This window comes from Armigeres subalbatus, chromosome 3 (genome assembly GCF_024139115.2).
Source record: "Armigeres subalbatus isolate Guangzhou_Male chromosome 3, GZ_Asu_2, whole genome shotgun sequence".
Classification (NCBI taxonomy): Eukaryota; Metazoa; Arthropoda; class Insecta; order Diptera; family Culicidae; genus Armigeres; species Armigeres subalbatus.
Genome location: NC_085141.1, coordinates 88,902,051 through 88,926,532, shown reverse-complemented (window position 1 = coordinate 88,926,532; position 24,482 = coordinate 88,902,051). Strand labels below are relative to the sequence as shown.

Sequence of the window (24,482 nt, the reverse complement as noted above, 5' to 3'; positions counted from 1 at the left end):
TCCAGTATATTCACTTTTGAATATCTTGGTGGTTGTGATTGAACTGGTTTTATCATAGCTCTTGCATCTTCGACCATGTCTTGCAGATCTATTTGTCGTGCTGCCGTGACTATCGTCGCATAGTCCGCGTTCATGTTTTTCTTCACGATGAAGAACTTCTCCTCTTCGGCCATTGATGGTGAGATGAAACGAAAGAGCGCTGCAATGTCTCAGTAGTACTTGGCAAAAGATTCATTCTGTCCTTGGAAACGAAAGCTGGCCTCTAGTCGTAGTATTTGTGCGTATCCGCTTGGTAGAAATTCCCTCCAGATTTCGTTTTTGAAGTTTTGCCATGAATATAGTCGACGTTGAGATATGGCTCGAATATACAAATCCAGGATGTTTGATAGAAGACAGCAATGTTTCGTCATTCATCCCTTCCGACCCAGCAAAGGTTTCTACCCGGTCTAGGAAGATGGTAAGCAACGTGTTGTCCTTCTCTCCTCGGAATTTGAATTGCCAGTCAGTTGTGGACTGCTTTCACCACTCTTCGATCTTCCCAGCGCTCTGACCGTGGTGCTCGTCGTTCCCTCCGTGCTAACCGTTCCACCATGTCTGCATAAAGGGTTGCATTATTGGATATGATGTTTCGGAACGTAAGATCATTGTTGTTCATATCGTGTATGCTTTCGTTGTCGTGTTGCCCCTAATCCGCTCTCTGCATCGATCTTCCTCTGCCGCTTACGTTGGATCGCGCTTCCTTACCGTTAATCCCCTTCCACGATCAACTGCTAATGGCGAACTAGTTGCCGACAGCTGAGGTTGGTGCTCTTCTCTTCTTCTCTCAACTCAACTCGAAACTTCTTAATCCGTATGGTAAATCTTCTTGGGCTGTTTCTGCGATCCCAGGATCGATTAGGTTGGGGATGCGTTGCCTTGCTGGCAGTGTTGTCCTACACTCAAGGCAAAAAATTCTGCTCTTTGATTTTACTCCATCTAAACGATTTTATAGTCTCAACTAAGTAACTTCAACTAATAGAAGGATATTTGAATTTTCTAAATGTCATGGCAAACTGTCAAAAAAATGCACTCCAGAATCACTGGAGCGCGCGCGCTGAAAATACACTCCAGTGAAAACACTCCAGTGTATTTTCAGTGCGCGCGCTCCTGTGGCTCTGGAGTGCATTTTTTTGACAGTTTGCCATGACATTTAGAAAATTCAAATATCCTTCTATTAGTTGAAGTTACTTAGTTGAGACTATAAAATCGTTTAGATGGAGTAAAATCAAAGAGCAGAATTTTTTGCCTTGAGTGTAGGACAACACTGCTTGCTGGTGGAAATTGTTGTCCATTCCTAACCGTGTGTACGCTTCGTTGGAGTTTTTCTGTTGCACTGATTCGCGATTCGCGTTATCTGCTTTTTTCTGACAATTTACTTCTGGTAAGATTGGTACTATCACTGCACTCTCACCCGGTCTGTCCGCTTTTTATTGTGCACCAATGCACAATCCACTTCGTCAATTAATACTTTGACAAGCGACCATAACGTATATTTTATGCCCACGAAAGCCGCGAGAGATTGAACGATTACCAACCTGGTCTTGGTATCAACCTGGATTATCAACCTGGTAATGAATAAGACGCGAACGTAACTGTTCGATGGCAAAAGTGTCCCTAATTTGGACCGCTTCATTCACTAGCTTTCTTAGCTCCCCGATCCTGAGTTGACAAATTTCCAGGTTTGACGTCGAGCTCATTACATGTTCTGAGCTATACCCAGCCGAATCATGGAGCTGATCTTCTTGTGCCATCAGATCTTTTAGTTTCAAAACCTTGTTTCGGTGGGTACAAGGTCCGAGGTTGACTACGAAACGTAGTGCTAATTCGTAATCAATTTCCTCGTTACTCAAGTGTGTTAAGTCCATCTTAAATTAGCTTGAATAAATCTTAATCCTAACCAACCATATGAGCTGCACAAAATCTGTCTATACTTGAATCTTAAAGCCGCTTTATTTAACTGTCGTATCGCTTTGATGCCATTGCTTGTAAGGTAGTAGTACAAATGATCATATGAATAATTCGCTATGTATCCCACATTAACTAATTGGTAATGCCAAATACGTGGGGTATTTAGTAACAACCCCACGTTACTATTATGCAGGGCTGGTAGCGATAAATGCCGTTCAAAATAGTGACTTAGTGACCAACGATGACGAAAAAAGTGACCAAATAGTGACTTTTTGAAGCAGAAAAGGTGAACAAATAGTGACTTATGTATGAAGTACTAACCAGGTAGTGAGCTGAGTTGCATTCGTATTGTTACTGTGTAACTCGTAGTAGATCGGAAACTAGGGATATCATTTTTTTTTCAAATCCTTATTAAAATGCTATCAGAAATCAAGAGAAGACAAAAATTACAAAAGCATGAGGATTACTACTGCTGGTCGTGTGCATCTTCATCGTAACTAGGGAGAGGATGGATCTTAGCAGAGGACAACCGACTTGGCGACACCATCATAAATACCACAGAGTTGGTTATTGAGGAAGGTATTCGTTGGGACATCCAGAGGCTTGCAATATGACCATGGTAAACCTTATTCCGTAACATACCACTTAATGGTATTTACCCTGCATCACGGGAGCAGGTAACGAGTTACAAGTTGTTACACTAAACCATGCTTATAATTTCAACAACGATATTGAAGCAAGTTCTACAGCATTGTTGTGGTAAAAAAGTTTAACATCAGCTCGAAGTTTTTCGTGAAACTGCAGTTTCTGTATGAAAAAGCTAATTTTTATTTAGTTAGACGTGTGAACATTCGTTTTAACACGTTGAAAAATTAACACGGTTTTTCAGCAAAAAAGCAATAAAATGATCTAATCAATTACTAGACAGAGAATTATTTGGAACCACAACGCTTATGAATCTTTATAAGGAAAAATTGTTAAAAAAAGAATCCAAAATTATGATGACATTTTTAAAATGCGATTTTTATTATTAATTAAAAATAACATATAAAAGCACATATAGAGTCCATTTGCCATTTGTTTTTTCGAGACCCTGATCTCGGTTTCATTAAAAACATTAACTCATATATAACATGAACTTTACCGAACCTAAGTTTCCTAAATTTCAAGTTTCGTAAAATGTGATCCAAAATCTTGAATTTGATGCATAAATTGCTTTGGAAAACTCTAAAATATTTTCAGAAATTTCTGCAGAAGTTGATTTTCTGTGGAAAACCTTGTGAAATTTTTTTTTCAGAAATTATGCAGAAAATACTTCCGGAAATTCCAACAGAAATCCGATAGCGAATGTCAGCACAAAAACTTCCAGAAATTCTTTCATACCATAAATTCAAGGCAGAATATTTTGTACACAGAAAGAAAAATCATTATTAATAATAAAAATTCCGTTGGTTAAAATAAAAAGTTTCGTTGGCTCTTTTTCGTAGAGAGTTGCGTATTTTCAGAATGAAAGTCCGTCAACTTTTGGTTCAATCAAGAGTAAATTAGCTATCCGCTGTTCTAGACTTAAAAGTTTGAACTTTCCAAAACAAATTGTAAAACTGTCAAATAAAAAAAAGGTACACTGTTGAGGTTAAAGTTTTATTTTTGTTCCAAATGACAGTATATTGATAGGATTTCTTTTTAGAATCATAAAATCAAGAGAAAATTTATAAACCAAGACACGTTTTATTAAACAAATTTAATTATTTAATTGAAATCTTCTTTCACATAAACAGCGGGTTGCGATTATGTTTTTTTCGGGAGAAGCCTGTTCTGGCTGTTCTGGTAGACCTCTTCATCCGACGATGATAGGTATATCGCTTGATCCATCCTTTCATGTTGAACCGACGGCACCTGCTGTCAACGACTTGGTCAAGTTTATCAGAAACTGTCCCTTGGGGTTCCAAATGGCGTCATCTGATCGTAAAATAATAGGATATTGAGCGATTCGTTTTGGTCGTAACATTTGTATGTATGTACTTACCACTCATCTGTGTTCCGCCCAACAGGAAATAACTCCATGAAGTGATATGTCCAAGGCCATTATTGCAAATGGTGGGGTATCATAGATCCTAGCCAGTTTTGATTGTTCCGGCTCAACATCTGGGGGGCAAATACAAAAGTGACAATGAAAAATAATGCATATAGAAATATTGTTTTGTCGTAGCTATAAATATAATTAATAGCAATCGATTATAAGATCGTTAAACTATATTTGTAATGTTACTCACCTCATAAATCACTGCAATTAAATCTGTAACAAGTGATTGCAACTCCAAACAATCACAGAACCAATCGTATAACTTCTTTTTGTTTCGTGGTAATCTGTCACGGCGCATTTTTTTTAAACATTGTGTGTTTTGAAAATAAAAGTTTAAAAACTTTTGTTTTCATGAGACTAATTTCAAAGATGACACCCAGACCCGACAAAAAATATTTTTTAATTAAACACTTTACTTTAGATTTCAAAGTTTTTACTTTTATTTTAAAGAAAAAATATCACTTCTTAAGAAGAAAGTTCAATATATTTGATAAAATAATGTTTGTTCTTTCTGTGTAGACATTCCTGCTGTCTTTCAGGAATTTCCGCGGAAACTGCACGTCAATTACTATAAAAACTTTTCCGCGAATCCCTGAAAAAAAAATCTTCTTCAAATACAAGCGGATTTTTTCATGAATTCCGGTAGAAATCTTTGAGAATTCCTGTAGATATTGTTTGGTGAATTCTTAAGAAAAACCTTCCGAAAATTATTTCCCAAATTCAAGGCGGAATTTTTACGTAATTTTACATAAAGATTTATGCGGTCATCGCTACAGAAATTACAGTGAAAGTTCCTCTAAGAGAAACAAAGTTAGGAAGTTTTTTATAAAGAATGTGAATTTTTCTCCAGATACAGGACACTTACCCAACTTAGGAAGGAGTGCGCTGGATTCGCCTAAAGATGCGTTAAACAACGCATCAATTAGTTTGACAGATAAAACTTCGGAAGAAAGTTCGGTTTGGAAATCCCGATGTCCGAATTCTAATGTGGTGCTACGCCGACACCATCATGCTGTGTGGTACGTCGTCGTAGAGGACTCAGAAACTAAGAAATATCTCGGACTTATGTGAAAATTGACGTGACAAAAACGAAACGATAAAAAATGACAACAAGTGAAGTTCTTACCCATAATGCTTGTTAAACGAGTGCTCAAGAGTATAATGCATTTAATAATGGCTTGGAAATATAAAAAAATGGGTAAGCATGGACTTCATATGTGGAGTCCCTTCTCAACGACATTTTGCTATCAAAAACAAAACCCAACTCTCCTTATTTATCAAATTACTACCCAAAACTAAATCCGCGCGAAGCCTCAACCGTTGTGTAAATCCGCATCAAATCCGCGAGAATAGCAAAAACCGCGATAATCGCGAAATTTTCGTAGTCGTAACAATCCTGCGCTTTATATAAGGCGTTGCCTAAACGTATGCCCAAGCTTCGCTGTGTGGTCTGTCTATGTGTCTCTCGATCCCGAAGTCCATGGTTCGAACCCACTCTGCCTTTCATAAGACGGCCTTGAAGCAATTTTTCAAACTTTATATATTTTGCTAACAGATTTACATTTGATTTGGTTGATGATAATGGTAGGTACAAATGACTTAGATATTAATAGAAAAGGGCCTTCTGGAAATTATTCCAACGGTTGATTACGGATGTAGTCCCTGATGGAAATATTTTGATAAAAGCTTTAAACTGAATTACTTTGAACCAGTGAATTTGAGAATATTTTTCCATAATTTCCCATAATGAAATTCTGGATTTCGGCGCCCCCCTAAAGCCTGGCGCCCTTGGCGGGGGCCAACCCAACCAACCTCACGCTACGGCGCTGGGTCGACCGCATATCAGCCGAGATGCTCAAAGCTGACCCCATGACAACCGCTCAACTACTGCATCGTTTATTTCGTAATATCTGGGACACCGCAACTTTCCCGGTCGACTGGATGCAAGGTATCTTAGTGAAGGTGCCCAAAAAGGGTGACCTGACTGTATGCGATAACTGGCGAGGCATTATGTTGCTGTGTACCGTTCTCAAAGTTCTGTGCAAAATTATCCTAGCCCGGATTCAGGAGAAGATCGATGTGACTCTCCGGCGGCAGCAAGCCGGATTCCGTGCCGGAAGATCCTGTGTGGACCATATTGTCACGCTCCGCATCATTCTGGAGCAGGTCAACGAATTCCAAGAGTCCCTTTACTTGGTATTCATTGACTATGAAAAAGCTTTCGACCGTCTTAATCACGAGAATATGTGTGGCGCCCTGAGATGCAAGGGGGTTCCTGAGAAAATCATCGGCCTCATCGAGGCACAGTACGAGGCCTTCTCGTGTAGAGTGCTGCACAATGGGGTCTTGTCCGATCCTATCCGGGTCGTAGCTGGTGTGAGGCAAGGATGTATTCTATGACAAACTTTTTTTTACAAACGGTGGTGCGAAAATAGTGACTTTAGTGACCATTTTCCGAAAAAAAGTGACTTTAGTGACTTTTGGATGCAAATAGTGACTTTTTAGTGACTAGGTTCAAAATAGTGACCAAGTCACTAAAAAGTGAATAAAAGTACGCAATCAAGAAACAAATAACATTTTTTTTAAATGCACTTTCTCTCTTTGTGCCCTAAGAGAGACGGCTAGGTGGTGCCCACTACGGCAAATGACGAGGTTTCATATAAGATTTCGGTCCATCGGTCAAATCCCGCCAATACATTTTCATTGTGTATTACGCATTTTGTCTACAGCAAACAGTTTGATGTTTTCGATACCGACTCGATCGAATAGTTCCAACTATTCAAACAAAATAACACCAACCGTAACATCATAATACCACCCTTATTTAACCTCAATATTCTTCTTCTTCTTGGCATTACATCCCCACACTGGGACAGAGCCGCCTCGCAGCTTAGTGTTCATCAAGCACTTCCACAGTTGTTAACTGCGAGGTTTCTAAGCCAGGTTACCATTTTTGCATTCGTATATCATGAGGCTAGCACGATAATACTTTTATGCCCAGGGAAATCGAGACAATTTCCAATCCGAAAATTGCTTAGACCGGCACCGGGAATCGAACCCAGCCACCCCCTCAGCATGGTCTTGCTTTGTAACCGCGCGTCTTACCGCACGGCTAAGGAGGGCCCCTCACCTCAAGTTGAGATTGAATAAGAGTAGCCGATTATCTTGGAGAAGCAAAAAGTCAACTACGCCATAGATCCGGTTAGCGGAGTAAAGGCTCAATACTGTGGAGGGTGCTCTGGTGCTTCACAGGCTCCTTAAGCCGTTAGGTTTCTATTAGATCCCCCCTTACCATTCGTTCGTGGGCACGTAGGCGGATTGAATATCTCTCCAGCCATCTTCAAGAGTTGAATATGCCACTTCCAGCTTCCGCGCGTAGTCTTGGGCTACTCTATCGTCTTATAGCCCAATGTTGAGCCGCGGAGTCGATTTCGACTTATATTGTACACCGTCGAGAGTTCTGAACGCAGGTATACTGCAACGAGGTGAAGCTCGTTTTCAAGATTCACACTGCGGTAAATGCGACATTCGTGATGTCAGAGAAAATGTTATCGGTGGCTATATGTTCCATGAGGCCTTGTGGATATTCTTGTGAAGGAAGAAAGGGAAGACTGTTTATATTTCATTTTGTCATACAATAGATACGGTATGTGGTATACTGTTCGGCCCGATAACTGGTCTGCTCAAGTAGGAAGGGAGGAGCTTCCTACTTGAGCGTTCATGTCGCCGATGACGATTTTGACGTCCCGCTGTGGGCATCCATCGAATGTAAGTTCCGGCTGTGCATAAAACGCTTCTTTTTCGTCGGCGGGTCGCCATTCGTGTAGGCAGTGCACGGTAATGATGCTATAGTTGATTAAACGGCCTCATATTCTTTGTTTGCACATCCTTACGCTGATTGGCTGTCACGCAATAGCCCGTTGGCGCTTGGTCCCAGTTGTTTGATAGAAGTTAGCCGTCCGATGCTCGCTTTTCCACGATTTCTGTCCTGTACAGCAAATTTCCTGCAGCGCCACGGCGTCGAAACCTTGCGATTCCTTGAAGTTCCATGTTCCAAGCTTCTAATCGTAGCCGATTGTATCGAGTCATATTATCTCTTATGTCGTTCGTAATTACATATTGGGTTTACAGGCCTGCGCAAATCTCCTTTCTGGCCAGAGGGCCGTCACGTCAGGTCTGTTAAGTGTCTCATCCATCACCAGGACTTGGGCTTGTGAGCTTCGAGTGGCAAACGGCCGCTTCTTGCGGATACATGCAGCTTTTTTTAGATGTTTTTACAGAGCCCACTGTCAAACTCCACCACTCCTAGGCAAGCTCAACAACTCGCAGTTGCCTAGGGAGTAGTCGTCAAGTCCTTGCTATCGACTCCGGGTTTCAAATAAAAGCATAATAAAACTATTGATATAGCGTTTTTGTTTTTGATCTTTTTTATTATTCTAAAATATTGATGCATTGTACTGTTTCACATGTAAGAAATGTTATATGTTTTATGATCAATTGCTGCATTGAATTTAAGCCCATCACAAATCTATCCGGCTAACCGGAAGTCATTTCCTCTTCTGTTTCTCACCAGACAGAATCTTCCGGCGCTGACCAAACATATGCAGATACATCTGAGGGAACATTGGCAGATAACCGATACCCATGATCCAGGCAAAGTAGTAAAACGAGAACGTGAAGTTGAATCGGTTCGGCATCGAAAGACTCCATTTGTCCGTCTCGCGGAAGTGCGACTGGGCCCAATAGAAGCAAAGCAGCTCACCGATGAACCCGGTTGGATATAGAGGAATGAAAATAGTGTACCGCAGCCAAGTCATAAAGTAGGGAACCCTGGCGAGAGCTAGATGTAGTACGTAATAGCTGTAGCGAATGGTTTCCATCAAACTCCAGCAGAATAGGGCTATTGGCAGTCCGGGGGATACTTTGCCGTCTGGAGTTCCTTCAATGGCAGCCACCACCACCATACATCTACCAAATACTTGAAGCAGCGTGATTAAGGGGTTGCTGGGAACCAGTCGAAATAGAGCGTGGAAGAACTGCGAAAAGTAGAATATAAAATCAATAGGTAACAGCTTTAAATTACTGAAAAACAGCTACCTCAGCAATAGTTAGCACTTGAAAATAGTAAGTGGCTAATCCGACACGATGCCATAACTCAGTGGTTGGTTTTCCCTCAAGGAAGACATGCATAAGAAATTGGATGAATATGTAGAACCATCTAAAAATGATCAGAATAAGATTTTTTGGGTCAATAAGTTTATGTAATAATATTGATGAGAAATAGAACATTCATTAATATGTATCAATAAGAATGATCGATCATGTTTGGCCTACCCTAAAAACTGCACAGAATTGTACAAAATCAAATAATGTTTGATAGCAGTGGGTTGCTCCTTTCTTTGCCGAGCCATTCTCAAAACTGTACTGTTGTCTAACAATTTTCTGATGCCCGTCAGGAAGTGATTGTCACCTTTCAAGTTATAAATATTGATATATCCAAAATAGTGCTTTTACTTTCGATACGTGAAAGAGAACTGAAACACCGGTATCGAATCAACAACAATAACAAACATTAAACTACCAACATCAGGAACAGAAAAATGTTATAAACAAGACAGTGTTCATTATCATCAGAAATAATGAACGCGCTCGATTCATTGTGTTGCAATATCGAAACCAAGATGAATACACCACTAGGTGTTCCAATCTGCCAAATTCACGATTCAGCCATCTTGGATTTTAGTATGGGAGAGCCAGCCGGTTTGTTTTCGTTTTGCACTGAAAATGAATTTTTCACCCCCGCCGTCTTCTCTTCCACAAACTTGGCAGGTTGGAGCACCTACTACTGTATTCATCTTGATCGAAACTCAGTTGCGATCGGTCACTGTCAAATAGTTGTCGTCATCATCAAGATGGGAGCGAGCACCAAAACTGGAAAGTTTGCCGTCGGATTTACGGCGGCCGCGTTCCTGTTTATCCTGATATCCTTCTGTTCGCCCTACTGGCTGACAACCGATGGCAAGCTGAGCAAACCCAAGTTTACGAATTTAGGTGAGTAAACGAAGGATCGAATTTCATCTTGCGTCGTCGCTGCCTATCAGGGTGTGTCATGGATGTTGTTGATGTAGCGATGAGCGGAAGGGAATCATCCGAAGCTGAGCGTTTGAAGCGTCAAAACAATCGGCGTAAACAATTAATTTTATTTGGTTCACTTTCTTGTTGAACTACTGTTAAATAATTGATTTTTGTTCTAGGACTATGGGAATTATGTCTGAATGATTTCCAAGACATCCACAGGTTTTACGATACACGATTCACCGGATGCATGTGGATATTTGAAGAGGAATATTATATATTGCATGACTATATCCTACCTGGATTCTTCCTGGCGGTGCAATTCTTTTTCACGTTATGCTTCACCTTACTTTTGATGGGATGCGTGATGACGTTCATGTATTTGGGTTGCTCAAAGGACAACGATCGCTACATCATGCTATTATTGACGAACGGAACGGCCATGGTGGTGGGCGCCATCTGCGGATTCATTGCCGTATTGACCTTCGGATGCAATGGAGACAGCCGAGACTGGATGCCGAATTGGGAGCATAATGGTATGGGATGGGCATTCGCACTGGGAGTCGTTGGAGTGTTTCTGCAGCTCCCAGCTGGTATTTTGTTCATCGTGGAGGCAAGGAGAGCAACCTATCGTCGTTTGAACAATATTGCCAACTCGGAAATGTCTGCCTATACCATGGATGACCGGAAGTACCGAGGAGGGCATACGGATATCTAGAAGTATTAGTTTAAACATATCGTTTTGCCAAGACAGTTTTTTATATTAAATAGAAGTAAGATAAGCAATCTCCTATAATGAAGTAACGAACGAATCATCAAACGTAGACTAGAGTTTAACATTGGAGATCAAAACATTCCGTCCATATCGCCAATTGGGTGATTGATTGATCATTAGGCATGCTTTTTTGTCCGAATAAATAGTATTTTACATAACTGATATTGGGTAGTTGTTGGAAAGAAAGTCAAGCTCATCAAATTGTCATTAGTCCTTTGGCAGTGATTAACAGACGGAATGTTGACCGCAATGAACTTTCGTAGATCGAGAAACAACAAACTGTCATGAACAAATGATTCAGATCCTAATAGTTGGCAACATGAATAGTGTCACTCGTGTGCAACCTGCTGGAGCCCCGAGCCAGTGGTAGTGGTAAAATAGTTTAAATCGCTGTGGTGTGAGGGAGCAAAGACCCGCCCGCATTCATAAGCACAGGTAACTAACCACTGGATTCATTCATTCATGTTACAAACAAAGGAACAATCGGATACTACCGAATACAACCACTACAGCCGCGCAGGTGGCACACCTAGCCACTACAAGTTAACGTTTGAACACACGTTGCGGCTGGTAGTGATGGTACGCAGTAGTTATGCGGTCTGCTGCCCGTGCCAGTTATAGGCTGCATGTGTATGGAATGAATGGAAAAAGCAGTCCGGTTTTGAAGCGAACTGCTTGTTCGGTAGAAGTCTGGCAGCGACACGAAAGCAAGACCCTGAGATCTCCGCGCTCACACCAAAAGTGCTTAGTGTAGTGTTGGAGGTGTTCGGAGGGGGCTCACTACTTCTTAACTTTTCGCTTTTATCTTGTTATCCCACCGTGTGTAAATGCAAGCAAATTCGGAACTGATATCTGGGCGTGCCAAGACAGCGTAAGTTTGCGTTTTGCGTGAATAGAATTTAGCAGTCAGCTTAGTTTCGTTCCAGCATCCGCATCGTTAGGGAATCTCGGTGAAACAAGCGCGTCTAAGTGTCCGCGATTCGTGTTCTAGTCGGAAAGTGGCTGACTAAGTATGGAAGCAGATTGGGGCTTGAGGGAGTTGAATGTTTGTTAGTGGAAAATGGCGGTGGTACTGCGTTACAGCTTTCTTATGTGGATTTGGATTGGTTTCGACTAAAAAAATGTGATGAAAACTAATGCAACCAAGTGCCTACATTACGATATAAAGGGATTGCATCCAAGCAAATACAAATTCAGTGTCGTCGAAAAGCAATTGCCCATGAAAACTAGATCGCATCAGTACTGAATCACGATCAATTGCTGTTGGATTCTTCATGAGTCAAGATAAAAAGTGCGTAGAAATTGGTATCCATGGCAGGCAAAGGGGAGAACAGGTCTCCAAAAGCAGCTTGGATGAGTAACGCTACTTGAAATTGTGTTTGTAAATAAATAACTATATCTGGCGCAAGTTGAAAAAATGTGATATTTACTATTAGTTAATTCGTACAAGAACCTTTTGTATGAAGATGGTTTTATTATTTTCAATGATTCAAATGGTGGACGACAATAGCGAGAGGGTCATAGTGCTCTTAATTGATTTTAATGGATTGTCTCGTGGCGGCTGGCAGATTCTACTAGAAGATACTGATCCGGTGTGCAACCGATAGATTTCGCGCCTCGAGTCATGAGCAGATCATCGAAATGCATGTAACGTTTTAATTGCAAGTACGGAAGGCTTCTTAGCTATAGACAAACGAAGTCAAGTAATTGTATCACTTTGATCATTTTGCTTGATAAGGCTTCCGGAGCGATGATAGTCTGCTGTTCACTGCCCATAATATTTTGTTTTACAATAACATTACACCATTGCACGCTTGACCTCAAAACAGCCTTTCGCTGATTGCAATGATTGTCGGACCGGGCGTAGCCTGACCGTCCGAGTACAGCCTATGTGCGGAGTATGGCACGCTAGCGAACGAATAATCAACAGAGGTAGTAAAAGAACGACTTGAATATTTATGGGTAAAATTAAATATTGATTATTCGTCTAGCAGTTCAGCTAGTGTGAGTGACCTGAAAGAATTAGGCCTAATGTACTCTCATATCTGGTATACTATCCAAATGATTAGAACTTGTGTGACCTTGAAAAATAATCTTTATACATTTTTTTTTGTCGTAAATCAGTATATTTTGCCTCACAGAAACATGACATCTAATGCAGAGGGGTGCATTAACGATAAATGAAATTTTGCGCGAGTAATCTAGAGTGAATGCATTTATCATAACGTGATTAATCAATGTCACGCTTATTTTGTTTAGTTTGCGTGTCGTAAATTTTGTCAATTTGTTTGAGCTTTTTTGATCTTCTCGCGCCTAATTATGTGATTTGCCTTTCTTTAAGTATACGTAGAGGCTATAGAATTACTCCAAAACCGAACTTTTGAAAGAAGGCTCGGAGACCCATAGTGTTATATACCAATCGACTCAGCTCGACGAAGTTTGTGTTTTTACAAAAAAAAAAAAGTGAGACATACTTTTTAGTACTTATGACTTATCCGATTTGCTTGCAACAGGTTGCATTCGACGCGAAATCCTTCCTAATTTTTTGCAATTGCCCAATCTTCCATGACGTTTCGGAGTTATTAAAAAAAGGGTCCTTCCCTTGAACAAAATTTGTTTTTTCAAAAACTGATGCAATCTTGGTTGTATTCAAATGAACGCAAATAAATGTGAATTGAGGGAAATAACTGAATCTATCTCCCTAAAGTGTAATTTTAATGTCTCTTGTGTGGTTTTCTTGTTACATTTTATAACACAAGAAAGGCACCATCACCGCTAGGTGAATTATTTTGGGTTTTTTATTATTGCAAAGGGGGGTAATGAACCCTAGAAGCACAGTTTGGATCGATTTGGTTGCGGCAACTCCAATGTGACTGGATTTGGTCGCATATGAGTCACAGTGACTGATATGTGACAAGTGTGCTACTCGGGAATGAGTACAATCTAACAAATCAAGACAAACTTTTTTGGATTGCAAATATCTAATAGGGTGACAGTTATATACACATGGTTCTTTTTAATGCAATTTTTTGACTAAAGGATAAGTCTTTTTAAGGGGAACTTGTCAATACAGGGTGTGATAAGACAATTTCTAAATATTGGCCATCGATTCGGAATTGGGTTGTTTAGCTCAGAAAAATATCGAATTTTTGGCAGTTTAACATAAAGAGCATGCTTTTCTGATCTCCAACATATTTTTATTTTGTTTGTAAACCTTTTATTTACATTTCTATACAGCAAACAATGAGCCATTTTAATCGATAGAATGACACTAATATTCATAGAATGACAGTTAGCCCATGCAGCATAAGAACAAATTTTTAGTCCCATATAAATTTAAAATGCAAATTAAAAATAGTTCCGCGGCTCCAAAAATTCTGAAAATTTGGGGTTAGGCTCAGTTTTTAATGCAGATTCAGAATATGTAAAAACATCGATACCCCTAAACAACCCAATTCCTCTAGCATTTTGTCCAAATCAATTAAATCTTTTGATTTAAAGTCATATTCAATTGAGAAATGTGTGTGATCGGAAATGTGCATTTTGAAATTTTTTTCGGCCTTTCTCAGGGTCGTTTTCACTCACGAAAAGAGTGGCCTTTTTTGTTTTATCTTAGGAAAAACATATTTTGTTGATGAACTGATGTTTTAGTAAATGATTAGATGAAGTGAAAAGTATGAAGATCGAAGAAGAGGGGCTTAAAATTCAATTTTGAAATTAGTGTTAAAGATTCTTATTGAATTTTTTTTGATAGGTATTACATTTTATTATTATTATTTATTCAGACTAAGGCCGAAGTGGCCTGTGCGGTATATAAGAGTCTTCTCCATTCGGCACGGTCCATGGCTACACGTCGCCAACCACGCAGTCTACGGAGGGTCCGCAAGTCATCTTCCACCTGATCGATCCACCTTGCCCGCTGCGCACCTCGCCTTCTTGTACCCGTCGGATCGTTGTCGAGAACCTTTTTCACCGGGTTATTGTCCGACATTCTGGCTACGTACCCGGCCCACCGCAGTCGTCCGATTTTCGCGGTGTGAACGATGGATGGTTCTCCCAGCAGCTGATGCAACTCGTGGTTCATTCGCTTCCTCCACGTACCGTCCGCCATCTGCACCCCACCATAGATGGTACGCAGCACTTTCCTTTCGAAAACTCCGAGTGCGCGTTGGTTCTCCACGATCATCGTCCAGGTCTCGTGTCCGTAGAGGACTACCGGTCTAATGAGCGTTTTGTAGATTGTCAGTTTGGTACGGCGGCGAACTCTATTCGATCGGAGCGTCTTGCGGAGTCCAAAGTACGTACGATTTCCAGCCACTATGCGCCTCCGAATTTCTCTGCTGGTGTCATTTTCGTCAGTCACCAGTGAGCCCAAGTACACAAATTCTTCTACCACCTCGATTTCGTCACCACCGATGCAAACTCGCGGTGGGTGGCTCACATTGTCTTTTCTTGAACCTCTTCCTATCATGTACTTCGTCTTCGACGTGTTGATGACTAGTCCGATCCGCTTAGCTTCCCTCTTCAGTCTGATGTAGGCTTCCTCCATCTTCTCAAAGTTACGTGCCATAATATCTATGTCGTCGGCGAAGCCAAATAGCTGGACGGACTTATTGAAAATTGTACCACTCGTGTTAATCCCTGCTCTTCGTATTATCCCTTCCAAAGCGATGTTGAATAGCAGACACGAAAGACCATCACCTTGCCGTTACCCTCTGCGGGTTTGGAAGGGGCTCGAGGATGCCCCTGAAACTCGAGCTACGCACATCACCCGATCCATCGTCGCTTTGATCAACCGTGTCAGTTTATCCGGAAATCCGTGTTCGTGCATTAGCTGCCATAGCTGTTCCCGATCGATTGTATCATATGCGGATTTGAAGTCGATGAATAGATGATGTGTGGGCACGTTGTATTCGCGGCATTTCTGCAGTACTTGGCGAATGGCGAACACCTGGTCCGTGGTGGAGCGTTCGCCCATAAAACCCCCACGAACTCCCTTGCAGTTGGTGCTAGTCGACGGCATAAAATTTGGGAGAGTACCTTGTAGGCGGCGTTCAGCAATGTGATTGCACGGTAGTTGCTACAATCCAGCTTATCGCCCTTTTGTAGATGGGACACGACACCTTCCATCCACTCCTGCGGCAAAACTTCCTCCTCCCAAATCTTGGTAATGACCCAGTGCAGCGCTCTAGCCAGTGCCTCACCACCATGTTTAAATAGCTCTCCTGGTAGTTGGTCAACCCCAGGGGCTTTGTTGTTCTTCAGCCGGCCGATCTCCTCCTGGATTTCCTGGAGATTCGGAGCCGGTAAGATTATGTCCTGCGCGTATTCTCCCAGTCCATCACCATAATGCCATCTTCGTCTGCCACATCGCCATTCAGGTGTTCTTCGTAGTGCTGCCGCCACCTTTGAATCACCTCACGCTCGTTCGTAAGAAGGTTCCCGTTTATGTCCTTACACATATCAGGCTGTGGCACGTGGCCCTTACGTGAACGGTTTAACTTCTCATAGAACTTTCGTGTGTTATTAGCGCGGTACAGTTGCTCCGTCTCTTCACGGTCTCGATCTTCCTGCTGGCGTTTTGTCTGTTCCGCGCCCGTTTATTTCGTGCCTCGTTCGCCCTCGTGCGGTGTTGCAGCAATCTCGCCCATGCTGCATTCTTCTCCTCAACTAACTGCTCACATTCGCCGTCATACCAGTCGTTTCTCTGATCCGGCGCCACCGTGCCTAGTGCAGCGGTTGCGGTGCTTCAAATGGCGGATCGAATATCTCTCCAGCCATCTTCAAGAGATGCTGCGCCTAGCTGCTCTTCCATTGGGAGTGCCACTTCCAGCTGCTGCGCGTATTCTTGGGCTAGTCTACCGTCTTGTAGCCGCCCAATGTTAAGCCGCGGTGTCCGACTTCGACGCGTGTTGTACACCGTCGAGAGTTTTGAGCACAGGCATACTGCAACGAGGTAGTGGTCGGATTCAATATTCGCACTGCGGTAAGTGCGGACGTTCGTGATGTCGGAGAAGAATTTACCGTCGATTAGAACGTGGTCGATTTGGTTTTCCGTTTCTTGGTTAGGTGATCTCCATGTGGCCTTGTGGATATTTTTGCGGGGAAAGAAGGTGCTTCGGACTACCATTCCGCGGGAGGCTGCGAAGTTTATGCATCGTTGGCCGTTGTCATTCGATACGGTGTGCAGACTATCCGGTCCGATGACCGGTCTATACATTTCCTCCATTCCTACCTGTGCGTTCATGTCACCGATGACGATTTTGACGTCCCGCAGTGGGCATCCATCGTATGTCTGCTCCAGATGTGCGTAGAACGCTTCTTTCTCATCGTCGGGTCTCCCTTCGTGTGGGCAGTGCACGTTGATGATGCTATAGTTGAAGAAACGGCCTTTAATCCTCAGCTTGCACATCCTTGCGTTGATTGGCTGCCACTCAATCACACGTTGGCGCATCTTACCCAGCACTATGAAGCCGGTTCCCAGCTCGTTGGTGGTGCCACAGCTTTGGTAGAAGGTAGCCGCTCGATGCCCGCTTTTCCACACTTTCTGTCCTGTCCAGCAAATCTCCTGCAGCGCCACGACGTCGAAGTTGCGGGGATGTAATTCATCGTAGATCATCCTGTCGCAACCTGCGAAACCTAGCGACTTGCAATTCCATGTTCCAAGCTTCCAATCGTGATCCTGTATTCGTCGCCTGCGTCTTTGTCGATTATATCGAGTCGCATTATCTTTTATAATGTTCGTAATGATTGGTTTTCTAGGCGGCTTATTGGGCCTGCGCAAACCTCCTGTCTCGTCGGAGGGCCGTCGTGTCAGGGCTGTTTAGCGTCCCACCTAACACCAGGACTTGGGCTTGTGCGCTTTGAGCGGCACACGGTCGCTTTGGTGGGGCCTACTTACGGATACATGCAGCTTTTAATAGAGGGCCCACAGGGCCCACTGTCAAACCCCACCACATCCTAGGCAAGCCACGCAACTCGCAGATGGCCTGGGGAGGGATCGTCAAGCCCTTGGACATAGTCCCTGCTGCCCCTGCTATTACATTTTAGATCAGATTATGAAATTAAAAAACGAGCAATGGGTAATGTTTTCAACATAACCGCGAGTAGACGTAGGACTTGTATAAACGTAACGTATTTACATGTATCTTCTAACTTTTGGATCTATGGAGTTTGATTATAGGTATTGATACTGGAAACGACATGCTGTGTAGAATTATTAGCAATTTGTTTATTCAAAACCTCTGGAAATAAAACTAATAATTAAATACATAATTAGAATTGCTTTGTTTCTAACTATTAAGCCCTTATTTACTCAAGCAAATGTAGGGCATTTATATATTTTTTTATTAATGATAGTATTTGAAGTTTAAAAATTCTATTTATAAAATTTTCAGACTTGGGCAAAATGTGCTATTTTAGGGGAACTGTCCCGTTTTCCAAACAAAGAAAACAACACCAATTTCGTTGCTTCTTTTTGCTAACATGCGTGCTTACAGCTGAAAAAAATCACAACAATAAGAATCAAGTCAAGGAACAGTAACCCTACTAAAATAGAGGAGGTACTGCTAATACGTCAACGAAAAATTATTCAATGTTTTGAATCCAAGCTCGACGTCAAGTTTAATGAGTCTACGTCAAGTTTTATAATACAATTTCTCAGAAAAAAGCAAAACAAAGAATAAAATGAAGTTTTTTTTAAATATCCGTTTGGAAATTATTTTTAAAACATTTGCGAACTTTTTTAAAAGATTTCTTCTTCTTCTTATTGGCATTACATCCACCTGGGACAGAGCCGCCTCGCAGCTTAGTGTTCATTAAGCACTTCCACAGTTATTAACTGCGAGGTTTCTAAGCCAGGTTACCATTTTTGCATTTGTATATCATGAGGCTAGCACGATGATACTTTTATGCCCAGGGAAATCGAGACAATTTCCAATCCGAAAATTGCCCAGACCGGCACCGGGAATCGAACCCAGCCACCCTCAGCATGGTCTTGCTTTGTAGCCGCGCGTCTTACCGCACGGCTAAGGAGGGCCTTTAAAACATTTACAATTAGCAAAATTTTCTAATCCAAAATGGATATTAACAATATTGCTAATTGTGCATCTTTAATTGCTAATGCCTTCTGCAAACAAATGAAAGTAATTATTTTATTCAAATTTTTATTTTCATCAGTGTAGTTGATTTTGTTTGCTGGGGAATCAGTACTGTTATAGTATAACCATGTTTTAATGTACGTGTCGTTTAGTACCAAGCACAACTTAACATATGGTTAGTCATATGACATGACTCATACCCATCCCGGAATCATGTGGATTATGAAACCAATAACCTGGATGAGCAGATCAAACCTCTCTATTTATATTCTTCTTCATCCACCACCGCTGCCCTCGCTGCCTCAGCCATCGTCGGCCTCTAGCCGTGAACTCCGAGCGATACGATGGGCGGTTGCATCCATCGCAACTGACCCCACTGCATCCGACCATCATCAAGCACAGAATGACAAAAAAATGCGCCCACTTCTTTCATGCATATTCGCAGACCCACCGGCGGCAGTTCTACCGCTGGTGACTGCATGCTGTCGCTGTGTAGGTGTAGGTAAACACAGCGAACAAACGAATGAAACGAAAAAATGCGCGAGCAAAAAGCACGTCAGTACGCGCTGCTGTCACAAATTGTAATGACTCGCACACGGCAGACACTGCTTCTTTTATACACAAAGAAAATCTTCCGATAGATCCGAAGGCCCGTGACATACCGCATTCGGATGTCTGTGTTAGGAATGCACGGGATTGGTTACATATGAATTTTTTACTGGATTTAACAATTAAAATTTTCAATAGCTTATAGTTAATAATCTTAAGTTTCAATGAAATAGGCAAATTGCTGGAGAGTGTCCGAGTCGATTGATATATAAATCTTAAAAATCCATCGGAAGATAAAGGCGCTAGTAACGTTCAAAATCTTCCCTTCCAGCGTAACGCTCTCGATTTCCAAAAATCTAAATGACACCCAGTACAGTAAAGAAAGATGTAAGTCCTACGTTTTGTCCGTTTGGATTGATGATGCCCATGTCCATATAAATAGTAATAGTTACGCAATAGACCATAGTTTCCCAAAGTGGTGGGTCGCGACCCCCCAGCCAGTGTAAATCTTATGGAAGGGGGTCGTGACCTCCCAACTTTGGGAAGCTATGCAATAGACATTGTGGGGCTTATCCTTAACTTCTTCAATGCCTCTCTTGAAGCAGCGGAAGACAGCGGAAATTCCCCTCCTCGACTCATTCGTATTCTTCGATGGCTAATTTCGTCGATAAGGCTAACATGATTTCTGTTCAACAGTGAAACTGTAGAAGCATTCTCGCTTAACTTTTCAAAAGGACCTAAGTAACATTTTTTTTCATGAATTAATTTGAATACTGCAATCAAAAGCTTTCATGTTTTTCTGTTGATTGCGCTATTCAAATTAATTCATGAAAAAAATGTTACTTAGGTCCTTTTGAAAAGTTAAGCGAGCATTCTCCTTAAATTAGGAAATTTTAAATTTTTAGGTAACAATTTGCAATGCGATGTTTTTGCTGGCTATGTGAAACAAGGGCAACACCCGATGTAACCTATAGCCTATAACCTATAACCAAAGCCTATATCTCTTGTTGACCAATTATTAAAAGTTGCTGATATTAAGCAAATCATTGTTCGCTGATCCAGTTTTTTTATTGTAGCCAGTTATGAATGTCTTTTTCCTACTGTTGGCTGCCCCATAGAGCAGCACGCGCCTTTTCTGAATGTGCCTGAAGAACAGTTATGAATGTCTGCTCGCTGCTCTTTCGGCAATGTGTTGGGAGTGACATAGCTACCGCTTGTCACATTCGTGAGTAGATGAAAACAAGAGCTAAAGCGTACCTACACAACACGTTGCTAATAGTGATAGTCGTTTTCTCCTATTTGAGCTTAGAAATCTAATTAATATTCTAAGCAAATTTAATTATAACAGGTAATTTGAATTCGTCACAAATGTGTACCTAAAACTAACTGAATTTCTTATAATTAGTGCCTAAACTACCGTATAACTACCGTAGGTACACATTTAACGCTGAAGAGTGCATCTAACCTATTTCTTCTGAAACCGAATTAGAACCGGTAAGATAGTGTGAACTATAAAATGAAATCTAAAATGTATATCCCATCGCTATCGCAAACTCCTATTCTATACAGGAATTTTATAATCTCCCAAATAAAGAGCCGTGTGAAACAAATTGCTCTGGAGATTAATTATACGGAAGAATCCCCTGTCAGTCCAGTCGAAGCGTTAATCGACAAGTTATAAAATTCGTTTATCGCGAACGATGTCTGGTCGGAAAAGTGGAAAAGATGGCAAGAGCGGTTCAAAAGGTGCGCGGTCGAAAGACAGAAATGGTTGAACGAAGTGATGACAATGGCGTGGTAGTGGTGGTCACGAAGGAAGAGCAGAATCCGAAGGAAAATCAGCAGATGCAAAGTTGTACATTCTGTCAGCATTCGGATAATGATCAGATATTCCAATGTGACAAATGTGACAGAAGGATCCACTTTGAGTGCGTAGGGGTCACTGAGGAAATTGCGAACGAAAGCTGGAGTTGTCCCAAATGTGCAGTTACAACCGGGGTCCAGGTCCAGCAACCAACGCCTTCTGTCCTAAATCCCCCGCCCTCTGGATCGAATTATCGTGGAGCACGACAGGAGCTACCTGCAGTGGAAAAACACCTCATCTCTAAAGCATCACTTGGAGTTGGACAATTTGTTCGCGGTAACACGCGCTCAGAACCGGTAGAAGAGAAGTTCACCTTAAACTGTGGAGTCTCCAATCAAGATAAGAAAACATCATCTGGTCTTTCCCTCTTAAAACTGCAGTTAGGACGGCTAGAGAAAGAACTGCAGCTCGAGGAACATCAAGCTGCAAAACACCGTGCCTACTTGGAGAAAAAGTATGTACTACTATAGCAGTTCCACAATCGGTCCGGATCGGAGTACAGCGGTTCCCATAACCGAGTCAGGCAGTGGGTTCAAGATGCGAACGAGATCCGTGCAGATGAAGCGAGAGACCCGCGGATGGCAGAAATGTTTGACTCACAGAGGCATTCAACGCAGAACTATTCGGCACAGGCGCAAACCGGTTCGGCATCGCCGGCAAGATCAACCCATCAGAGGAATGAGGAGTCAGTAAAATACCACGAGCACGCCGTTCACTCAGCCAGTAGAGGTGTGGCTCTGGCACCGAGTACACAACAGCAGCAAAGAAGATCCTTTAGAGAGCCAAGCGTTTGCTCAGAACGACAAGAAGATGATTTTGAGCCGTGTTCCTTTTCTCGGTAGCAGTTGGCTGCTTGCCAAGGTGTTTCCAAAGATTTGGCTAAATTCTCCGGCAAGTTTGAAGAGTGGCCGGTTTTCATGTCCATATTCAACATTACCACAAACATGTGTGGTTTCACCAACGAAGAACACCTCATCAGGCTTCAAAAATCATTGGAAGGAAAGGCGTACGACATGGCGCGAAGTCTATTGATGCATCCGTCAAACGTACCTGCAATCATTCGTACTCTAAAGATGAGATTCGGGCAACCAGAAGCCGTGGTTCATTCCTTAATCCAAAAGGTAAACGCCCTGCCGGCGGTAAGAGAAGACAAGCTGGAAACATGGGTGCAGTTAGGAGTCAACATGCAAAATATCTGCGCAACAGTGGATGCGTATGAGTTGGACGATTATATGTACAATGTCTCCCTCCTGCATCAGTTAGTCTACAAGCTTCCGTCATCGCTCAAGCTAGACTGGGCACGACATCGGCCGACACTTCAGAGGGTCAACTTGGCGTCCTTTGGCAATCGAAGAAAGAAATCCAATATGTATCTGAACGCCCATTCAGATACGTTTTTCGAGTCCAATGTCCACCATCTGAAATCTTTTGATCTCACTCCCAGTTCCAAAGAAGGTATTAGTATTTCAGTATCTAAACAACCGAAGCATGTTACTGAAGGTTGCGTAATATGTAAGGGTCGTTGCAAAGTTGCGTCAAAGTGCAAACAGTTCATGGAGCTTTCTCGAGAGTCGAGATGGGCCATTGCGTGAGAGTTCAGACTCTGTCGAAGCTGTCTGCGGCGACATAAGGGAGGTTGCGATGCCAAACCATGCGGAAGAAATGGATGGGGCTATAAACACCATGAGTTATTCCATAATGACTAGAAAGCCCGGCAATCTTCTAATCAAACGGCAGCACCTACATCGGTATCATGTGCTCCTGTTCCGATACCGTCATCTTCTTCCGGAAGATCTCAAACACATGACTGCAACACCCATCAAGCAAAATCAAGTGCGGTGCTTTTTCGCTATCTTCCGGTCGTTCTTAGTGGACCCCAGGGTTCCATTCAGACCTATGCGTTCCTTGATGAAGGTTCACATTTGAGACTAATAGACCAAGAACGGGCAGATCAGTTGAAACTTAAAGGCTCAACAATTCCACTATGCCTCCGCTGAAGGTGAGGGACGCAACGCTGTGAAAAATATTCGCAATCCGTTACTTTGCAGATTTCAGGGACGAACGAAACAGCCAAGATTTTCCGATTGGCTGGTGTGAGAACCGTCGAAGAGTTACTGCTTCCACATCAAACTCTAAACGCTGAGGATTTCAAACATCAATATCCGCATCTCAATGGTTTTCCCATCGACTCGTATTATGATGCTCGCCCACGAATCCTCATTCGTATGAAGCACGTGCAAGTCAGCCTCGTACTAAAAGCAGAGAAGGAGAGTATAGGAGCCGGTTGCGGTCAAAACTTGTTTAGGGTGGACAGTTTGTGGTTGAGGCGACGCAGACAACGGAAACAATCTTGTCCACTACATATTCCATGTATGCTCTTGCGAGCGAAATATCGATGATGAGCTTCTTCAGACCGTAAAAAAGCATTTTGCTTTAGAAAGTCTTGGCATTATGAAACCTGAAACACTTTTTCTTTCGGTTGCTGATCAGCGGGCACATGATCTTTTGAAGCAGCTCACCACCTACCACGGAAAACGATACACAACGGGACTTCTCTGGCGTTACGACAGTGTCCGCCTGTCAGACAACTACGACATTGCCATGCGAAGACAACAATGTCTACAGAAACGTCTCGATACAGACCCAAGACTAGCGGAAACGTTGAACCGCATGATAGCAGACTATGTTTTTAAAGGATATGCCCGACGACTCTCAAAAGAAGAGCTTAAGCAAACCTATCCAAGAGTGTGGTACCTTCCAGGTGTTTCCAGTTGTTAATCCGAAAAAGCCGGGAAAACTGACTTAAAATGACTGTTAGAAGTAAAATATATTAAATGATTTAGCCTTGGGTTGAACGGGCGGATTTATGTGATGTCAAAAACGTCAAAATTGTTGAAATAAACATTAGACAATTGTAGATTTGCACATTTTGTGGTTTACAAAAAGTCCTGTTAGATTATTTTTTCAATCTGCTTTCTCTAAAACTTCCATTAAAAAATACTTTTTGAATAATAAGGTACACTGGGGGAAGTGGAAAAGGAAAAATCGATAGTGCATGTTTGAATTAGTGTAAAACCAGTTTAAATGATC

The 24,482-nt window shown here is 42.1% G+C and overlaps 3 protein-coding genes across 5 annotated transcripts in view; 2 read left to right on the top strand and 1 right to left on the bottom strand.

Moving 5' to 3' along the window:
• Window positions 1-8,434: 8,434 nt before the first annotated feature.
• LOC134228090 (very-long-chain (3R)-3-hydroxyacyl-CoA dehydratase hpo-8-like) lies at window positions 8,435-9,604 on the bottom strand. Its single transcript, XM_062709864.1, has 3 exons — window positions 9,365-9,604; window positions 9,128-9,248; window positions 8,435-9,066 (listed from the first exon to the last, which is right to left on the bottom strand). Exons 1-3 carry the CDS (start codon window positions 9,439-9,441, stop codon window positions 8,578-8,580), a joined length of 687 nt encoding a protein of 228 aa, XP_062565848.1. The 5' UTR covers window positions 9,442-9,604; the 3' UTR covers window positions 8,435-8,577.
• Window positions 9,605-9,895: 291 nt separating this feature from the next.
• Window positions 9,896-11,038, top strand: LOC134225196 (uncharacterized). The gene is made up of 2 exons (XM_062705068.1): window positions 9,896-10,081; window positions 10,285-11,038. Exons 1-2 carry the CDS (start codon window positions 9,943-9,945, stop codon window positions 10,821-10,823), a joined length of 678 nt encoding a protein of 225 aa, XP_062561052.1. The 5' UTR covers window positions 9,896-9,942; the 3' UTR covers window positions 10,824-11,038.
• A 483-nt stretch (window positions 11,039-11,521) lies between these two features.
• The window catches only part of LOC134225195 (uncharacterized), a 39,249-nt gene continuing 26,288 nt past the window's right edge, over window positions 11,522-24,482 (top strand). The window contains exons 1-2 of one of the 3 annotated variants that reach the window (XM_062705066.1): window positions 11,523-11,751; window positions 11,807-11,890. Coding sequence is in view for 2 of the 3 variants with exons in the window: in XM_062705064.1 (XP_062561048.1) it covers window positions 11,708-11,751 (44 nt within the window). In the remaining variant the exon portion in view is untranslated. Of the gene's footprint in view, window positions 11,752-11,806; window positions 11,891-11,963; window positions 12,172-24,482 lie in introns of those variants that run through there. The other 2 variants (XM_062705064.1, XM_062705065.1) reach the window with 2 other exon arrangements.